This window comes from Poecilia reticulata, linkage group LG10 (assembly GCF_000633615.1).
Source record: "Poecilia reticulata strain Guanapo linkage group LG10, Guppy_female_1.0+MT, whole genome shotgun sequence".
Lineage (NCBI taxonomy): Eukaryota > Metazoa > Chordata > Actinopteri > Cyprinodontiformes > Poeciliidae > Poecilia > Poecilia reticulata.
This window is the reverse complement of record NC_024340.1, coordinates 12,540,685-12,555,047: the sequence shown is the minus strand read 5'-3', so window position 1 is coordinate 12,555,047 and position 14,363 is coordinate 12,540,685. Positions and strand designations below refer to the sequence as shown.

Sequence of the window (14,363 nt, the reverse complement as noted above, 5' to 3'; positions counted from 1 at the left end):
TGGTGACTCTGTTTACATTTTTACACCTGGAAGACTACTCGTTTCATTCTTTTTCATTCTTGCCATCTGTAGTCGCATTATAATCCCACACATCGTTATTGCCGCATAGGTTGTTCCTAAATATCAAGAAATGGAATTATAGCAACATGGTGACATTTTACCTGCCCTCTCTCTTACTTGACTTTCATGGCATCGCCCAGCGTGTCCTAAACAACCAAAAACAAGTGTTGTCCTTGGAAACCGCCGACACTGTTCCTCTTCATTAAAATGGAAATCAAACATGCATTGCATTTTTATTTTCCCTTCAGTAAAAGGACATTAAGCATGCAATGCACACTGAAATCAGAGCTGGGCACAGACAAATCTACTCGTTTTTCAAAACCGTACACTTAAAGTAAATTTGATAATGGAAATCAACTAGAAGCACTAAATACAAAGATTATGCCCAGATTAACAAAAACAATAACGCCTAACATATTCCAATTTACAACTTAAGATTGACTGAATAGTGTCTCGTATCCTAGAGAAAACAAAGTAATTCAATCTACTCGACAACCGCTATTAAACTGAAACGATATACAACGCAGACCTATCCAATTAATTGTGACGGCTGTAATGAGGAGCTTTCAGCAGAACTTCAGCGCCGTCAGGAGATGTCAAATGTGTCGGCAGAGTACGGAGAGGACGGCGTCCCCCCTCTGTCCCTCTGCATCCTTCTATAAAGGTCATAGCCTCTTCGCTCCTCTTTGGCCCTGTGCTTCAGCGTCTTCACATGCACTTGGTACACAGCCAAGTGAAGGCAACAGTGCACCTGTGGACACAACGAGGAAGTACAAAACATTTGTACAAAACACCCTGACCGCTGATTCTGGCCAGGAGCCAGGGATGGAGAACGAGTAAAACAGGCACTGTGACTTCACAGGCTCAAAATGAAAGTTATTATTGCAGGCAGTGTGCTCAATTGTTCCATTTATTTTCAAACAGTACATTACCAACACGCACAAAAGGAAATAAAAATATATCTACCAGGCAACTTTATGTCCTACAAATAAAGCTCAGCTAAGGAAGGTTTCATCAATAAAAATGACCAGTAGAAAGATTTTTTTTTTTTTAGTGTCGGTCAGAAATTGCATACAATCATCACTCATGAATGCCTTCAATCTAGGCTGTTAATGATTCATATGAATCTTTGTTAGGGTGGATTGATGATGCAGTATAAGACTTAAAAAAAATGAACTGGGTACAAGGGTAGAATTTAATGTAGATTTTTTTTCTAATTCACCAACGCTTACATTGAGATGTACAAGCTTAGATATATACATGACCACCACTAATATTTAGACAAATTTGCTAAAGAAATTTTTTTTCCAATTCATTTTTATTTGTATAGTGCCAATTCACAATCAAGGCACTTTCTAAATAAGTAAATTCAGTCCAATCAGAAATTTAAACTTAAGTACCATCGACAAGGTTTTGCATATTTTTTTGTTTGGTATTGACTGCTCTTTACTGAAGTGGTAGAGGTCATTTCAGGCTTCCTCTCAAAAACATCATCCTTAAGTTTTCTAAAGGGTAGAGTTCCAGGTCTTTCAATAAAGAAAGACACATATGTATCCTGCATAGTCATTCCACCCTGGAAGAAAAACAGTTCAAACAATTGAAAACCTAAGTTTCGGCATGCTGCCAATGAGTGTATGTAGACATCTGACCACACTGTACATGTATTAGTAAATTCAGCTAGAATTAATTAAATTGTGTTATACAATAACTACAACATAATCCCTAACGAATTAAGCAAAGCAGTTTCTTTGCTATAAAAGTACCTCAGTAACATAAAAAAAAAAAGCAGGAAACACCTTTTTTTAATCCGATATTGAGAGGTTACTTTATAATTCAGCGCCTACAGCTTTTGCCGTCTCACAGTGAGAAACATTTACTGATCTAACAAATAACAATCTATAACTCCTTCACTCTGAATCCACCGTTTTCCATTGTGTGAGGCGAGCCTGCAGCGCGGTACGGATGTGTTCCGCATGCGGGTGCAGAGGAGCTGCATTGAGGCTTTGCAGAGGTCTAGCCCTCTCTTTGTCCAGAGAGCAGTCTCCTTTGACACGTAATACAACCCCTCTGGCAGAGACTCGCAGTGCAGGTGGCCCCTAGAAGAGACTTCTTATTGGCTAGATTTTCAAACTGGCACAACTCCATTGTTGCCGCTTTTTCTCTGGCCCGTGAGAAAAGTCCCGAGGTCAGCATGAGACTGCAAATGCGTGTTTGTCTGCCCCCATAGCAACCAGATGTGAGGCGTGGTGGCCATAGTAATCTTAAATCCCTTGTTCTACTCAGCAGCTGTATGCTGCCGTGTGCTTGTTGTCCTATAGCCTATGCTTAAGTTCATTAGTACCGTGTTATGATTTGACTAATTAGTTGCATAAATGAACATTGAAAATGATGCGACAAGAAAAATCATATTTACTGCAAGTCATAGCAGCAATTAAAACAGATGAAACAAAAACAGTCTTATAAAAAGTAGGGGGAAAAGTGTTTTATAACGTCCAAGATCGTAGGCAGTTCTGTGCAGGGGAAGTGAAAGGACAGAGATGTTGAAGTCCCCTTTTAGTCCCCTTGTAGAAGTCAGAGTGGTGACAGAGTGGACAGGAAGCCGGGTGCCTAACACCTCGGACCTATGCCCTTCCTCCCAAGATAGCGCAGAACCGCAAAGTTATAGGTGCTCGACACGGTATAGGTCAGCTACAGAAAGACAAGGAGAAAGGAGGAGATGAAAAGACCCACAAAATCCTGGATATCTACAAACATAAAAACAAAACATGACCGTGCTAATAGTTGTAGCTTGATATAACAGCCTCTGTAATGGAGCATGAAAGTATAATGGCTGCATGGCTGGCTGGAACGCCACCAGGACATTACAGCATTATTATGCTGCCTGTGTCAGCTGACAAAGAGGAACAGAGAGCAATAGTACAAGAGTCATCAGTCATGGAGGCCTGAAATGCCTCACTGCCTACACTTTGACCGGCACTGTGTCACAAAATGGTTGTTGTACCCCGAACAGACCCTCAGCTTCCGCACTCACCAGAGCCAAGAGAGTGATGCCTGCACCAGCGAAGGCAGCAACATACAGGTTATAGGTCATCTGATACTGATAGGAGAAGATCAGAATGATTATTTCCACTTCCTGTCAGGCCAGTGATAAAATGCGTCAGGCACCAGAGCCTTAGTTCTTACCTCTCTGGTTTTGCAAATATTGGACAGGGTCATACCACAAGCTTTTCCCGGTACTGCATTCCATGGCAAGAGCCCTGAGGGGAAAAAACAACTTAGCTCTAATCTAATTTCATGAATACAAGCTTAACTTTTAATGCGTTATTGTACTGTTCTCATCGTCAAATACACTTTAAAACCTCATAACTTTTTTGGAAAACAACATTTTGACAAACAGCTGGATATTATTTCAGTAATTTCTTTTAGCTCCAGACTAGTGCACAGTTGATGAGACAGGACCCTCTTGAGACAAACCAGGAGGGACTGATAAAAAAAAAAAAGATATAGCAAAGAAAATCAGTGCTGATTTTTATCATAACAAAGCCACAAACCACTCAGTGGAGCATTGTGTTGTAAATGTGTTTTTAGCCAGGGCTCTAAAACAATCAAAGTGTTGGCCTGTGAGCACTTTAGAGAGACATTTAGAATCCCTAGAGCATGAATAAATGTTTGCACATGATTTTTGCATCTCAGTTGCCAAATAAGATTCCTTGGAAATGCTGCACAAACAAATGCCGCATACAAAATACTGTAGACTCCTGCTATGTCATCATCAAAAATCTTTATGATGTTGGTTATTTGCTAGGTAACCACACACAAAAAAAAAAATTATATATATGCGTGTGTGTGTGTGTAGGCTAAAAAGTGTTTTAGCCTACACACACGCTATTTAACTATGCTATTTAACACAAACACTGAGAAGAGTTGGTCAAGCACATCATCAGAAACGTGTCAAAACAGAACAGGAGGGAACAAAAGGTATCAACATGGATTCAGAAACAAGTGTTTGTGGCCAGTTATGCTGATTTATATACCTGTTGAATTACTAATTTGCATCTGGGAATGAGATCAAAAAGAATTTAACTCGGCTCCAGTTCCAAGCCAAAAACCATGGATACTTGCAAACAAGCTCTGTGAATAGGCTAGCTACTATTAGCAATACCAGACAATGGCTAGTGAAAAAACTGAGCAATAGTATTTCTCAGGATTTCGTACTTCTTAACAGTCCAACAATGTCTTCATTAATTGACAGAGTGTCTTAGCGATAGTCAAGTTATGGCAGACGTAGGACGACTGAAATTTGAGATTGGGGATGATGAGACCCCTGCAAATTTTACATCTTGAATTTCAGCTTTATGCAAGTTCTCCACCTTTTCTTGCTTAGAAATTTTGACTTCTGAAATTAAAAGCAATGGCAGAGCATATTTCTGCCCGCGCCCAGCCCCCCCTTTGCTTTTAATCATAAAAATATTTAACCCTGTCATGTTATTGAAAAACTAATCTGCTGGTATTCTTGAAAAATATGACTATGCCATCCACTGAACATTACTAATCTAGGATCATGCTTTCAATGGCCTAATAAGAGCCTGATCAAATGCTAGCTTGCACAGGACCTGGTTCACTGGTATTTTCATTTGGAGGTTGGTGACGGGCAGAATAATGAATAATAAAATAATAATAATAAAAAATAAATCTATAAATTCAGTTTCAGTATAAGTTCCCAAAACATTGAGACGGTACCGTATTGCCTTGCATCAACGCAGAGCTGGTTTATACTCGCTGGGGTCTCGGTCAGAACGTCAATGGTGCTGCAAGTTGCATCCATGTTGTAGAAGAAGTAGACCGGCAAGGCGGAGAAGGCAAACACCAGCAGCCACAGCACAGCAAGAAGGTACGTCATCACTATGAACTGTAGAGGGACATCGTGCATTAAGAAGTAGTTCACAAAATAATGTGCAATGGTCATTTTGAATCTGCTAAGAATATTCCCACGAGCCTAAATATTTTTAACACCCACTCTAGGTCATTTGTGTATCCCTAACCAATCTCCCCGGTCCCTTTTACTAGTCCCACTCAGGGCCGGCTCACCGAGGAGCTGAGGCAGCGACCACACATGGTGCTCCTGAACTCTCCAAAGGTTTGCTTGGCAGCGCTTGTGGTGTAGAAGCCCTCAGCCAGGAGAGCAATGCAGTAGAGGAAGAAAAAGGAGGCCAAACCATAGATGACATACTGGAAATACTGAATACTGAAAGAAAAAAAAAAAAAAGAACAGGCAATGAAAAGGCCGACATGTAAAAACTATACAGCAAAAAAAACTAGAGACTAAATCTTACGAGAAAGGGCTTACATATAGGCTAGAGTGATGTAGTCCTGAAGGTTACGGGCAAAATACGTTTCGATGAGTCTCTCCGTTTCTGTGAGCGCCTGGTGACCGCAACCGCAGAACAGAGCAATGCCGGAGAAGCAGAGCAGCGTGGCGACAAGGGAGCAATATGGCACCCCGCCCAAACAGCGCATGCAGCAGTCATAGCAACCTATTAGTTAAGAAGACAAGCCCATTTAATCAGCATACATTTACAGCTTTTTAAAAAGACAAAAAAAAAAGTGAACAAAACTGGACTGGGAGTAAAATGATTAGAGATGGATGTCACACAATCACAGCTCTAGTTGCTACCTTGTTGGGTACCTTCCTTCAGTTGTTTACCAAACTAAAGTTGGTAAGCAACAAGCAGCTGTTAAATCATTGAGTGAAAGATACAATGCAAAACGTTGTGGAAGGTGGATGCATCTGACTTACACAACTTATGAATTTTTTATTTTTTTTGCAACATTTATGCAGTCTGAAGAAAACTAAAGTAAGATAACTTGTCTATTAGCTGCTGGTGCCCACATTTTAATACAAGATATTTATAAAGATTATTTTTAAAATTTTAAATCAAAAAGAAGTACCTCACAATTATTGCACAAACTTAAAGACAACTTAAAATATTGCTAAAATCTAATATTTTACAGATGAATATGATTTAATGTCTTTGGTTTAAAATGATATTTTGTTATGAATTATACATTTTTCCGAGTAAATCCTTATGGTATTGTGATATTTCTCAGTTAAGGTTTTGGCACAGTGGGAGCTCGTGTCATGTGACAAACAATATTCACCAATGGTTACGTTTTAGTGAACATTTGCACACAACGCTTTGACTTCAATTAAGTTGCAGCGCAAGCTCAGTAACGCCGAGTGTGGCGTCCCCTTATGTGCTGCTCAGATGGCAGCCACGGGCCAAAGATACAAGGGGAACCCATCTGCTTGGACCCCACCACACACCCCGACTCCATTCACAATCCTGCAATGAAGAGTGTGAGAAAAGGAGGAGGACAAGGGACTGGAGACACAGCAAGGCAGGGATGGAGAGAGGCTGCTTTTGTGACTGCGGAGACAACAGTCTTTGTCCCACAGCATTGTGGGGGCACAAGGGCCACCAATGTCAAGCAAACAAAGGCCAGAGGCACCTCTTTGCTTTAAACACACACATCCACACACTCAGACTTCCTTCTGAGAAAACACAGAGAGGTTGGGGGCTGGGGAGGAAATGACAGAAACTGGGGTGTTGCCATGGCTGGAGGAGGATGGAAATCTGAACAAACAATGCGAGTTGTGTACATGTGTGGCTTCGCACACAGATGGGCACAATGGGAGCAGGCAGACTGTGGTTGGTACCATTACAGTAAACACAGATGGAAGAAGGGGCAAAGAGATAGCTCTTTAATTGAATACATTTACATCGGCTTCGCTGACTGAGAGGGTGGAGAGATCTAGGCCCACAAACGGTGACCTTTGTCATTCAGACATAATAAAACAAGAGTGAAAAAAAAAAAATGTATCACGTCAAGATGTTTAAGGGATATCATCTCCAAAGTCCGCATGTAAATCACGCAGAAGTTCAAACTTCACTCCACAACTCAACCAGGGTGATTTCAGTCGCACCTTGATTTCAATTAGCCAATCAAGAGGAGGAGGAGCGGGCAGTAATTCGGCTCGCCTCAGGCTGCGGATCTGGATGAAAACGCTGGACCGAGAAACTATATATATGCATTTTCGTTCGATAATGTAAAGCTGTGGCCAGTTCTCCATACTAGAAATCGAGAAGGATTGCAATCGAAAGTAGATGCGACAAGGCTCCCCTTAAAGTAGCCCTGCCATCTCAAGCATGAAATAAATCTCATAATATCAGCGGCGCATCAGGCTGCGATAGCTGCCCTCCAAACTGACAGTAAAAGACCTTAATAACTTCTGACGCTCCCTCACAAGTCCCCTCTCACATCTACGTGCGATCACACGCAATCAAACCGAGATTTGATTTAAAACAAAACTGAATCTGCTAAGAAAAGGAAGAGTCCGCTGGGTTGGAAGTTTCTTACCCATGTCTGGAAGGAAGCGCTCAGGACTTGTTGACTACGCCGCAGCTGGTCCGCTAATGATGTGCGCCTCTCTCGCCCTCGGCCCCCGTATATCAATCTCTCAACTCGCGTCCTGTCCCCCTCACTCCCAAACAATGGACAGAGCCAACGATGACTGCAAGTGCAATCTTAAAGAAACAATGTCGCTTTTCAATGAACTTCAGGGCGAGGGATAATGAAGAGGTCAGGGCTCTTATACTTGCAGATATCAAGTAAGGTCATTGTTGATTCTGATATGCATGTAGGGAGCAACGCGCATCTTATGCAAATCCCGAGGTGGGCGGGGGGGGTTTGTTCCGAAGGAAAATATTTTATTCCGCACACACAAGTAGTCATCAAAATTCAGGGGATTATTAAAAAAAAAAAATGCTGGTCAAGATAATTTACAATACTGTGACTTTCAAATACAAAATTTTATGACGTTAAGCCGATTATTCTTGGACCTTTTGTGCCATATTTTTTCTTTCCACTCAACTTTCCATTAATGTGCTTGGATTCAGCTCTGTGTACGTCTAAAGGAACTCTTCTTACCTTTCATGCTTGAACATGGTCAGGGCCATGACATAACATTTAGGCATGAAAAAAAACAACGTCTTATTAAGTTAGCTTTTTTTTTTTTGAGATACTGAATTTTGGGTTTTCCTTAACTGTAAGGCATAACAATCAACATTCACAAAATAAACCCTTGAAATGGCTATGTATATTGTGTAAGGTTCAAGTTATTTAAACAAATGAGTTTTTTTTTTATGGCATATCTATTTACCAAAATCCACTTGTTCTCCAGGTCAGTTCTATTCTAATGATAAATGAATCACAAACAACAATCACAAGATCTGGGTGCTGCAGATCATGTAAATAGTGAACAGCACCCTCCCCAGTCATTTCTAAATAATTTGCAATGCGTGTTTTATTGAGCAAAAAAAAAAAAAAAAAAAAAACATTCAGACAATACAGGCTTACTTAAAATTACAGAAAATAACACAGAATTTATTCACGTAAATAAGATGGTCATGGTTTTTTTGAGTATGAATTCTTGGTAAATGAAACATGAAATAAAACYTTCCTGTGGAAGAGTCAGGTGAAGCTCTGCAGACTGAGTGAAACTGTCAGATCCTATCATAACACCATCTATGAGATACATAAAAACTGTGTAAGATATTACTGCTGGTGAGCTGGGTTTGTGTTTTGTTGTTGCCATCCTAAATGTTCTGTCATGTTCTGGAATGTTAAAAAACAGGAAATATGGATAGCCGGAAAGCTACATGTCGGGACAATTGAGACGCAATGAGGGGTCGCCTCACTGAGCTTAAATAAAATAGCAAAGCAACAACCAACAAACAAAAAATAACTGGAATTTTATTCACACAAGWGTTGTATGACACAATCACAAAGTTAGTTTACAATTGAAATGCAGTTTACAACTAATCCACAGGGCATTTGAGTCAATTGCTGATGGCAGCCTGCAATTAAATGTTTATCTTGAAAAAAGATAAACTGAAAGGTGAGTGAAAGGAAATTGAGCATGGAGCAGGGCAGCAGGGACACATCACTGTTTTCAGGCAATATGACAGCCACGACGCTAGAGACTGGTTTTCTGATTCATTCTCTCCCTTTGTGAACAATTCTTGTTCACAAAGGAGAACAAGAATTGGCGTCTTCTCCATCCACTAGATGGCAGACTTTCACCTGCCAACTGCATTTCTTAAAGCTGCATTTTTAGCTTCATACAACAAAAATACATAGATATATTTTTAGGTAAGTATTTTTTCTTAAATCACATAAAATAGTATTATGTAAAAACACTTTGTAAGCATATATCTTTATAAAACAACAACAACAACAACAACAACAACAACAACAAAACTTTATCTTGTAATCCAATGTATTCCTTAATTTCTCTTGTAAAAAGGCTATTTTAATTCAATTCTTAATTTGGTTTTGGAGCTCCTTATTTGATCCCAGTTAATGTAGTTATCCCCACCGTGYGGGCCTTATTAGATTGTTTATTTTTGAAGCAGCTAGCCCAGACATCCTCAGAGACGCAGCTCATGTTATACAAGCCTTGTTCTCCACTAACCAGGTTGTTGTACATTGTGTTTTACAGGCTCCGTCTCCTTGCTTTCCTCCTTCCCACCTCACACAGGCCTATGCACTCAACAATGCACTACACTGTACAGATTTTAAAAAGTTAAAACAGTTTCCCCTCCCTCTTTGTTGCAACTGTTTGCTCCCAGATTTGCACACACGTCGCACCCTGGCTCATTCATATTTAATGCAGCACTTAACCTGCGTTAGATCTAATTTGTTCCTCCAAATCTATCCGAATGTGACGCCAGCTGCTGTTTGCAAACACGTCTTTGAGTAGAGTGTGACTTCCCTCCGAGAGTCAGGTATTAAAACAGCACACCTGGTTGGGAGCTGGGCGCAGTACGGTGAGTTTTCTGCCWTTTGGGCGCGATCCAACCGTGTGGGTAAGAACCGGTGTTATCAGGTAACAACTGCAAGGTGGAGACTTGAGATGTTTGTGTGCCTCTTCACTCCTGGAGCTAGTCAAGGGTTACTCCTTTATACACATTCATCACTTCACCTCTGAAGGAACATTAAACCCTTCTGCGGATCCTAAAGTGTCTAAATGCGTTAGAATCCCCATCACTCAAAGTCAGGAAGCTGAGACAGACTCAACCAGCTTGTAGCACAAGCACCTTAGTTTTTATGATTTCTTGGGAAATGTTTGACTTTATAAATCTACATTATATCTCACCGGCTGTGATACGTGGGTGGCTTTACTGGGTGGCTTTKCCTGGTACATCATCCATGACTAGTTTTGTCTATAATGYTAAGAGTTTTCAAGGAAAAATGCTCCTCTTATCAGTTCTCTGTCTGGTCACAGTATGCAGAGTCTTTATCAGAAACTTGCTGAACTATTTTTCTACTTCTGAATATAGAGTAATTGCAGAAGCACATAGGGATTTTTTTTTGAACTGCATAAAGCCCAAGACAAATACTCTCAAAATGTTTAATTCTCTGGCTGTTTTCATCCTTGAAACTGTGAGTGAGATTACTCGCTGCTTGCTTCGAGCTGCTATTCATCAGAATAATATTTGTCTTTGACCCTGAGTGGAATCTCATTCTCTTCGGTATGTCCCATCTTTTTYTTTGGTGGGCATTTTCTGTGTTTCARAAACAAACAAACTGTTGTAAAAAACAAAACCACGATTRCTACCGCCATGCAGAGCACAAGATAAAAGTATATCGCTTGAACTGATCTGGCAGTCTCCACCTCACAGATTGGAGACATAGAAGCACTTTCAACCCAATCTGATCTCCCAGTCCATGTAGGTACCCTATCTAGATGGCACTGATCTGTGCTCTTATTAACCAACAGGTTAATCCAGACAGTGGTGTAAAGTGGAGTTGGTTTCCCATTATCTCTCACTACAATGAACAGATTATGCATTCCCATGTCTTCCTGTAAAAGTTCTTGCCTTAAGGTAATGTTCCCTGATTTTGAGTCTACCTGGAAGGGAGTGTTCTGCTGAACTGACTTTGGTGCWACAACAGAATATGTGATTTCTGAGTTTACACCAGAGTCTTCATCGATGGCGTAGACCTTTGTTACATTTGTACCCACTGGAGTACCTGGAGAGACTACCAAACATGAATAATTGCTGCTGGGAAGGATCACTTTTGGGTTGTTGTCATTAATGTCCTCTATAAAGATAGTCACCCTGGCATTGGAGGTTAATGCCTCTGGACGGCCATTGTCGCTGACCGCCAGGTAAAGTTCATGACGATCCGTCACCTCCCGGTCCAAGTTGGTGGTGGTGTGCAGCATCCTTTGTATGCTGTCCACAACAAAAGATGTGTCACCCTGCACAATCTGCAATTCTGTTTTCCCATTCTCTCCTTCATCTGGATCTTCCACTTCTATCATCCCCACCTGAGCARACGGCGGTGCATTCTCAGGGATGAAAAAGACGAAGTGAGGAGTAGAGAAAACAGGTGCATTGTCATTCCGGTCCAGAACACGAATAATTACAGAGGCCTGGGACTCCAGGGGTGGAACCCCACTATCTYGAGCAAACACAGTGAGTTTGTGCACACTTTTCTGTTCTCTATCCAGAGGAACCAATGCAGATAGTTGACCTGTCACCGGGTCAACTTTAAAGACGGCAGATGTGCGTTTATCTAACCTGTATGTCACCCTGCCATTGAGTCCACTGTCTGCATCGGTAGCTGATACCTGCAGCAGTGTTAATGCAGGCTCGTTGTTTTCCTCCACTTCCAGCTGGTAGCCAGTCTGGGAGAAATGTGGGGCATTATCATTGACATCCTCCACCATCACCCTGATCTCTCGCTGAGGCGGAGCGATCACAGACCTTTCAGATGAACTCCCTTGCACTACCACAGAAATGTGATATTCACTTTTCATCTCATAGTCTAGGGGCTTTGATGTGGAAAGCAGATATTTGCCACTCTGTGGGCTCAAAAAGAAAGGCACGCCACCCTCAATGGCAAGAGATGAGTCTTTAAAGCTGCTGTCACCCTCAAGCTCTAAAACAGCTAAGGGAGTGGGGGGTTGGCKCTCTGGTATCACAACAGTCTGGTTGTGATGCTTAGCTATGAACCCGATCTTGATTGTTAGACCTTGGGTAGCCTTGGGGAGGAGGGATACTGTTACCTGAGTCTCTGCTGGTGGGCAGTGAAGGCCGCTGGCTAACACTTTTAACACCAGCTCCTCAGAGCTGTCTATTTCAAGGTCTTGTGTTAGCCTGATGTGACCACTGTGGCTGCTGAGGGTTAAGAGTTTCTTAGCCCTTTCAGAGACCTTAGGACTGAGGGAATAAACAATGGCAGCATTTGGGCCTAAATCTGGGTCTGTAGCAATTACCTGAGTAACAACTGTGTCCTTCTTGGAGTCCCCTGAGATTGTGGCACTGAGTGGGCTGTTAGGACTAAAGCTTGGACAGTTGTCATTAACATCTGTCACTGTGACAAATATAGGGACTGATACACTCAGAGGCTGTTCTCCACAGTCAGTAGCCACCAGCTGCATTTGATACAGGWCCAGAGTCTCTCTGTCCAGAGCCTTTTGTACGACCAGCATGATCAGTGGCCCTTCTTCTTCAACCTTTAAAGTAAAAACTCCTCCAGAGCCTATGAGTTCGTATTTCAGCTGTCCGTTTGGTCCACTATCTCTGTCCCGAGCCTGGTCATCCAGCATGAGACTGGTCCCTTCAGGGACATCCTCAGAAATATCCAGGGATATCTTGCTATTTTCAAAATACGGTGCATTGTCGTTGATGTCCTCGATGATCACAGAAAACTGCTCCAGGTCTCTAGAGGGCCCAACAATTACAGATTGCAAAATAATGCATTCATCATCTTTTGTCTCCTCAAAGCAGAGGTGCTCACGATCCATCTTCTTCTCAGTAATGTAGACATTCCCAGTGCTTTTGTTCATCCACAGGTACTCCTCGGTCAGGAGCTGATAAGGAGGTGCAAAGTGTTTACTTAGCGATCCAACCAGAGTATGAGGCTCCAGTTCCTCCTTGATAAAGAACTGGACGGAGTCACAGATGATCTGCTTGGTATGAAGCATGATCAGCAACTTCTGAGTGAAAGAAAAAGAAAATAAGTGTCATTTCTTTTTTTATTTCTCACCCTAATTTCCTTTCGTTGAACCTGGAAACATTCCTAGAGACATTTACTCAGGTAGTAACGATAGCTTTACAACTTCATGGGTGAATAAGCTCCTGAACAACACACCGAAAGCACAATGATGTCATTGTTTAGTTTGCTCTAATCAATTATCCTCACAAGCAAATGGCACAAAAGCAGAGAACAAATGCCAAAGTTTGATTTAATATAAAGTAATTGGCGCAATTACATAACTACTCCGAAAATCCATACTCCGGAGACATTCCTGATATGCTCACTTCCACACAAAATCCAGAGATTCTAGTATGTTTCCTTTTTAAGAATAAGATTCAATCTGCCGTCCACACAGAAACACTGAGGCAGTAATAAGAACCCAGCAGAACTGATAATCTTTGATTCACTGACCTGCAGAAGTCCAGCCCAGTTCATATTATCAGGAGTCCCATGGCCCATTGCCCTCGCACATGCTACCTAAGTCGCCCGGTAGCAAGTGATCACCGAGCACAGTGGCAGCAATCTAAACCTGCACAGCTGAAGGCATAATTTGTTGACGCTCCTCCTACAACACACTCCCCGTCTGTACGGCTAACTGACAGATCGAATGCAGAGACACAACAGGTTTACCTGCATGAACTGAAATGCTTTTTTGTTTGTTTTTTTTTTCCACTCCAGGGCGATGACTGACGATGGTTCTGTACAAACACGGTGCTTAACTACATGGAAATTATTAACTTTTAAACAGTTTCTGTCCTCCGCTTGCCTTTCTGCTTCACAGTAAACACTTAATAAGGTTTWAACAGCCTTTTAATGATTTTTTTCCCCACTTTTTCTGACTGAGTCTGCTTGTGGCTGAGACTAATTCGTAATCTTGATTTAAAACTCTTTATACATCTGAAAATGACTGGTAATATTTAATACTGCAACATGTATTGATAAGCAATTGTGGAAAACGTATATTTTTAAGATAAACAATAATGTTGGTCTATTTCTCTCTCTCTCTCTCTCTCTCTCTCTCTCTCTCTCCATATATATACACTGCTCAAAAAAAATAAAGGGAACACTTAAACAACACAATATAACTCCAAGTAAATCAAACTTCTGTGAAATCAAACTGTCCACTTAGGAAGCAACACTGATTGACAACGGGGACCCTCGTCGGGTCAATCAGTGTTGCTTCCTAAGTG

At 41.4% G+C, this 14,363-nt stretch overlaps 2 protein-coding genes across 3 annotated transcripts; both read right to left on the bottom strand.

Annotated features, from left to right (window-relative positions):
* Positions 1-279: 279 nt before the first annotated feature.
* On the bottom strand, positions 280-7,735 carry plp1a (proteolipid protein 1a). Of its 2 annotated transcripts, none has more exons than XM_008419995.1 (7): positions 7,480-7,735; positions 5,408-5,594; positions 5,149-5,305; positions 4,801-4,969; positions 3,244-3,317; positions 3,092-3,157; positions 280-811 (listed from the first exon to the last, which is right to left on the bottom strand). In XM_008419995.1, exons 1-7 carry the CDS (start codon positions 7,481-7,483, stop codon positions 647-649), a joined length of 822 nt encoding a protein of 273 aa, XP_008418217.1. In that variant the 5' UTR covers positions 7,484-7,735; the 3' UTR covers positions 280-646. The 2 variants fall into 2 exon arrangements, with proteins under 2 accessions (XP_008418217.1, XP_008418218.1); XM_008419996.2 differs by lacking the exon at positions 280-811 and adding an exon at positions 953-2,748 and having other exon boundaries at positions 7,480-7,733.
* A 1,630-nt stretch (positions 7,736-9,365) lies between these two features.
* Positions 9,366-13,735, bottom strand: pcdh20l (protocadherin 20-like). Its single transcript, XM_008419993.2, has 2 exons — positions 13,585-13,735; positions 9,366-13,132 (listed from the first exon to the last, which is right to left on the bottom strand). The coding sequence occupies exons 1-2, from the start codon at positions 13,630-13,632 to the stop codon at positions 10,601-10,603; spliced, it is 2,580 nt and encodes an 859-aa protein (XP_008418215.1). The 5' UTR covers positions 13,633-13,735; the 3' UTR covers positions 9,366-10,600.
* Between the last annotated feature and the right edge of the window lie 628 nt (positions 13,736-14,363).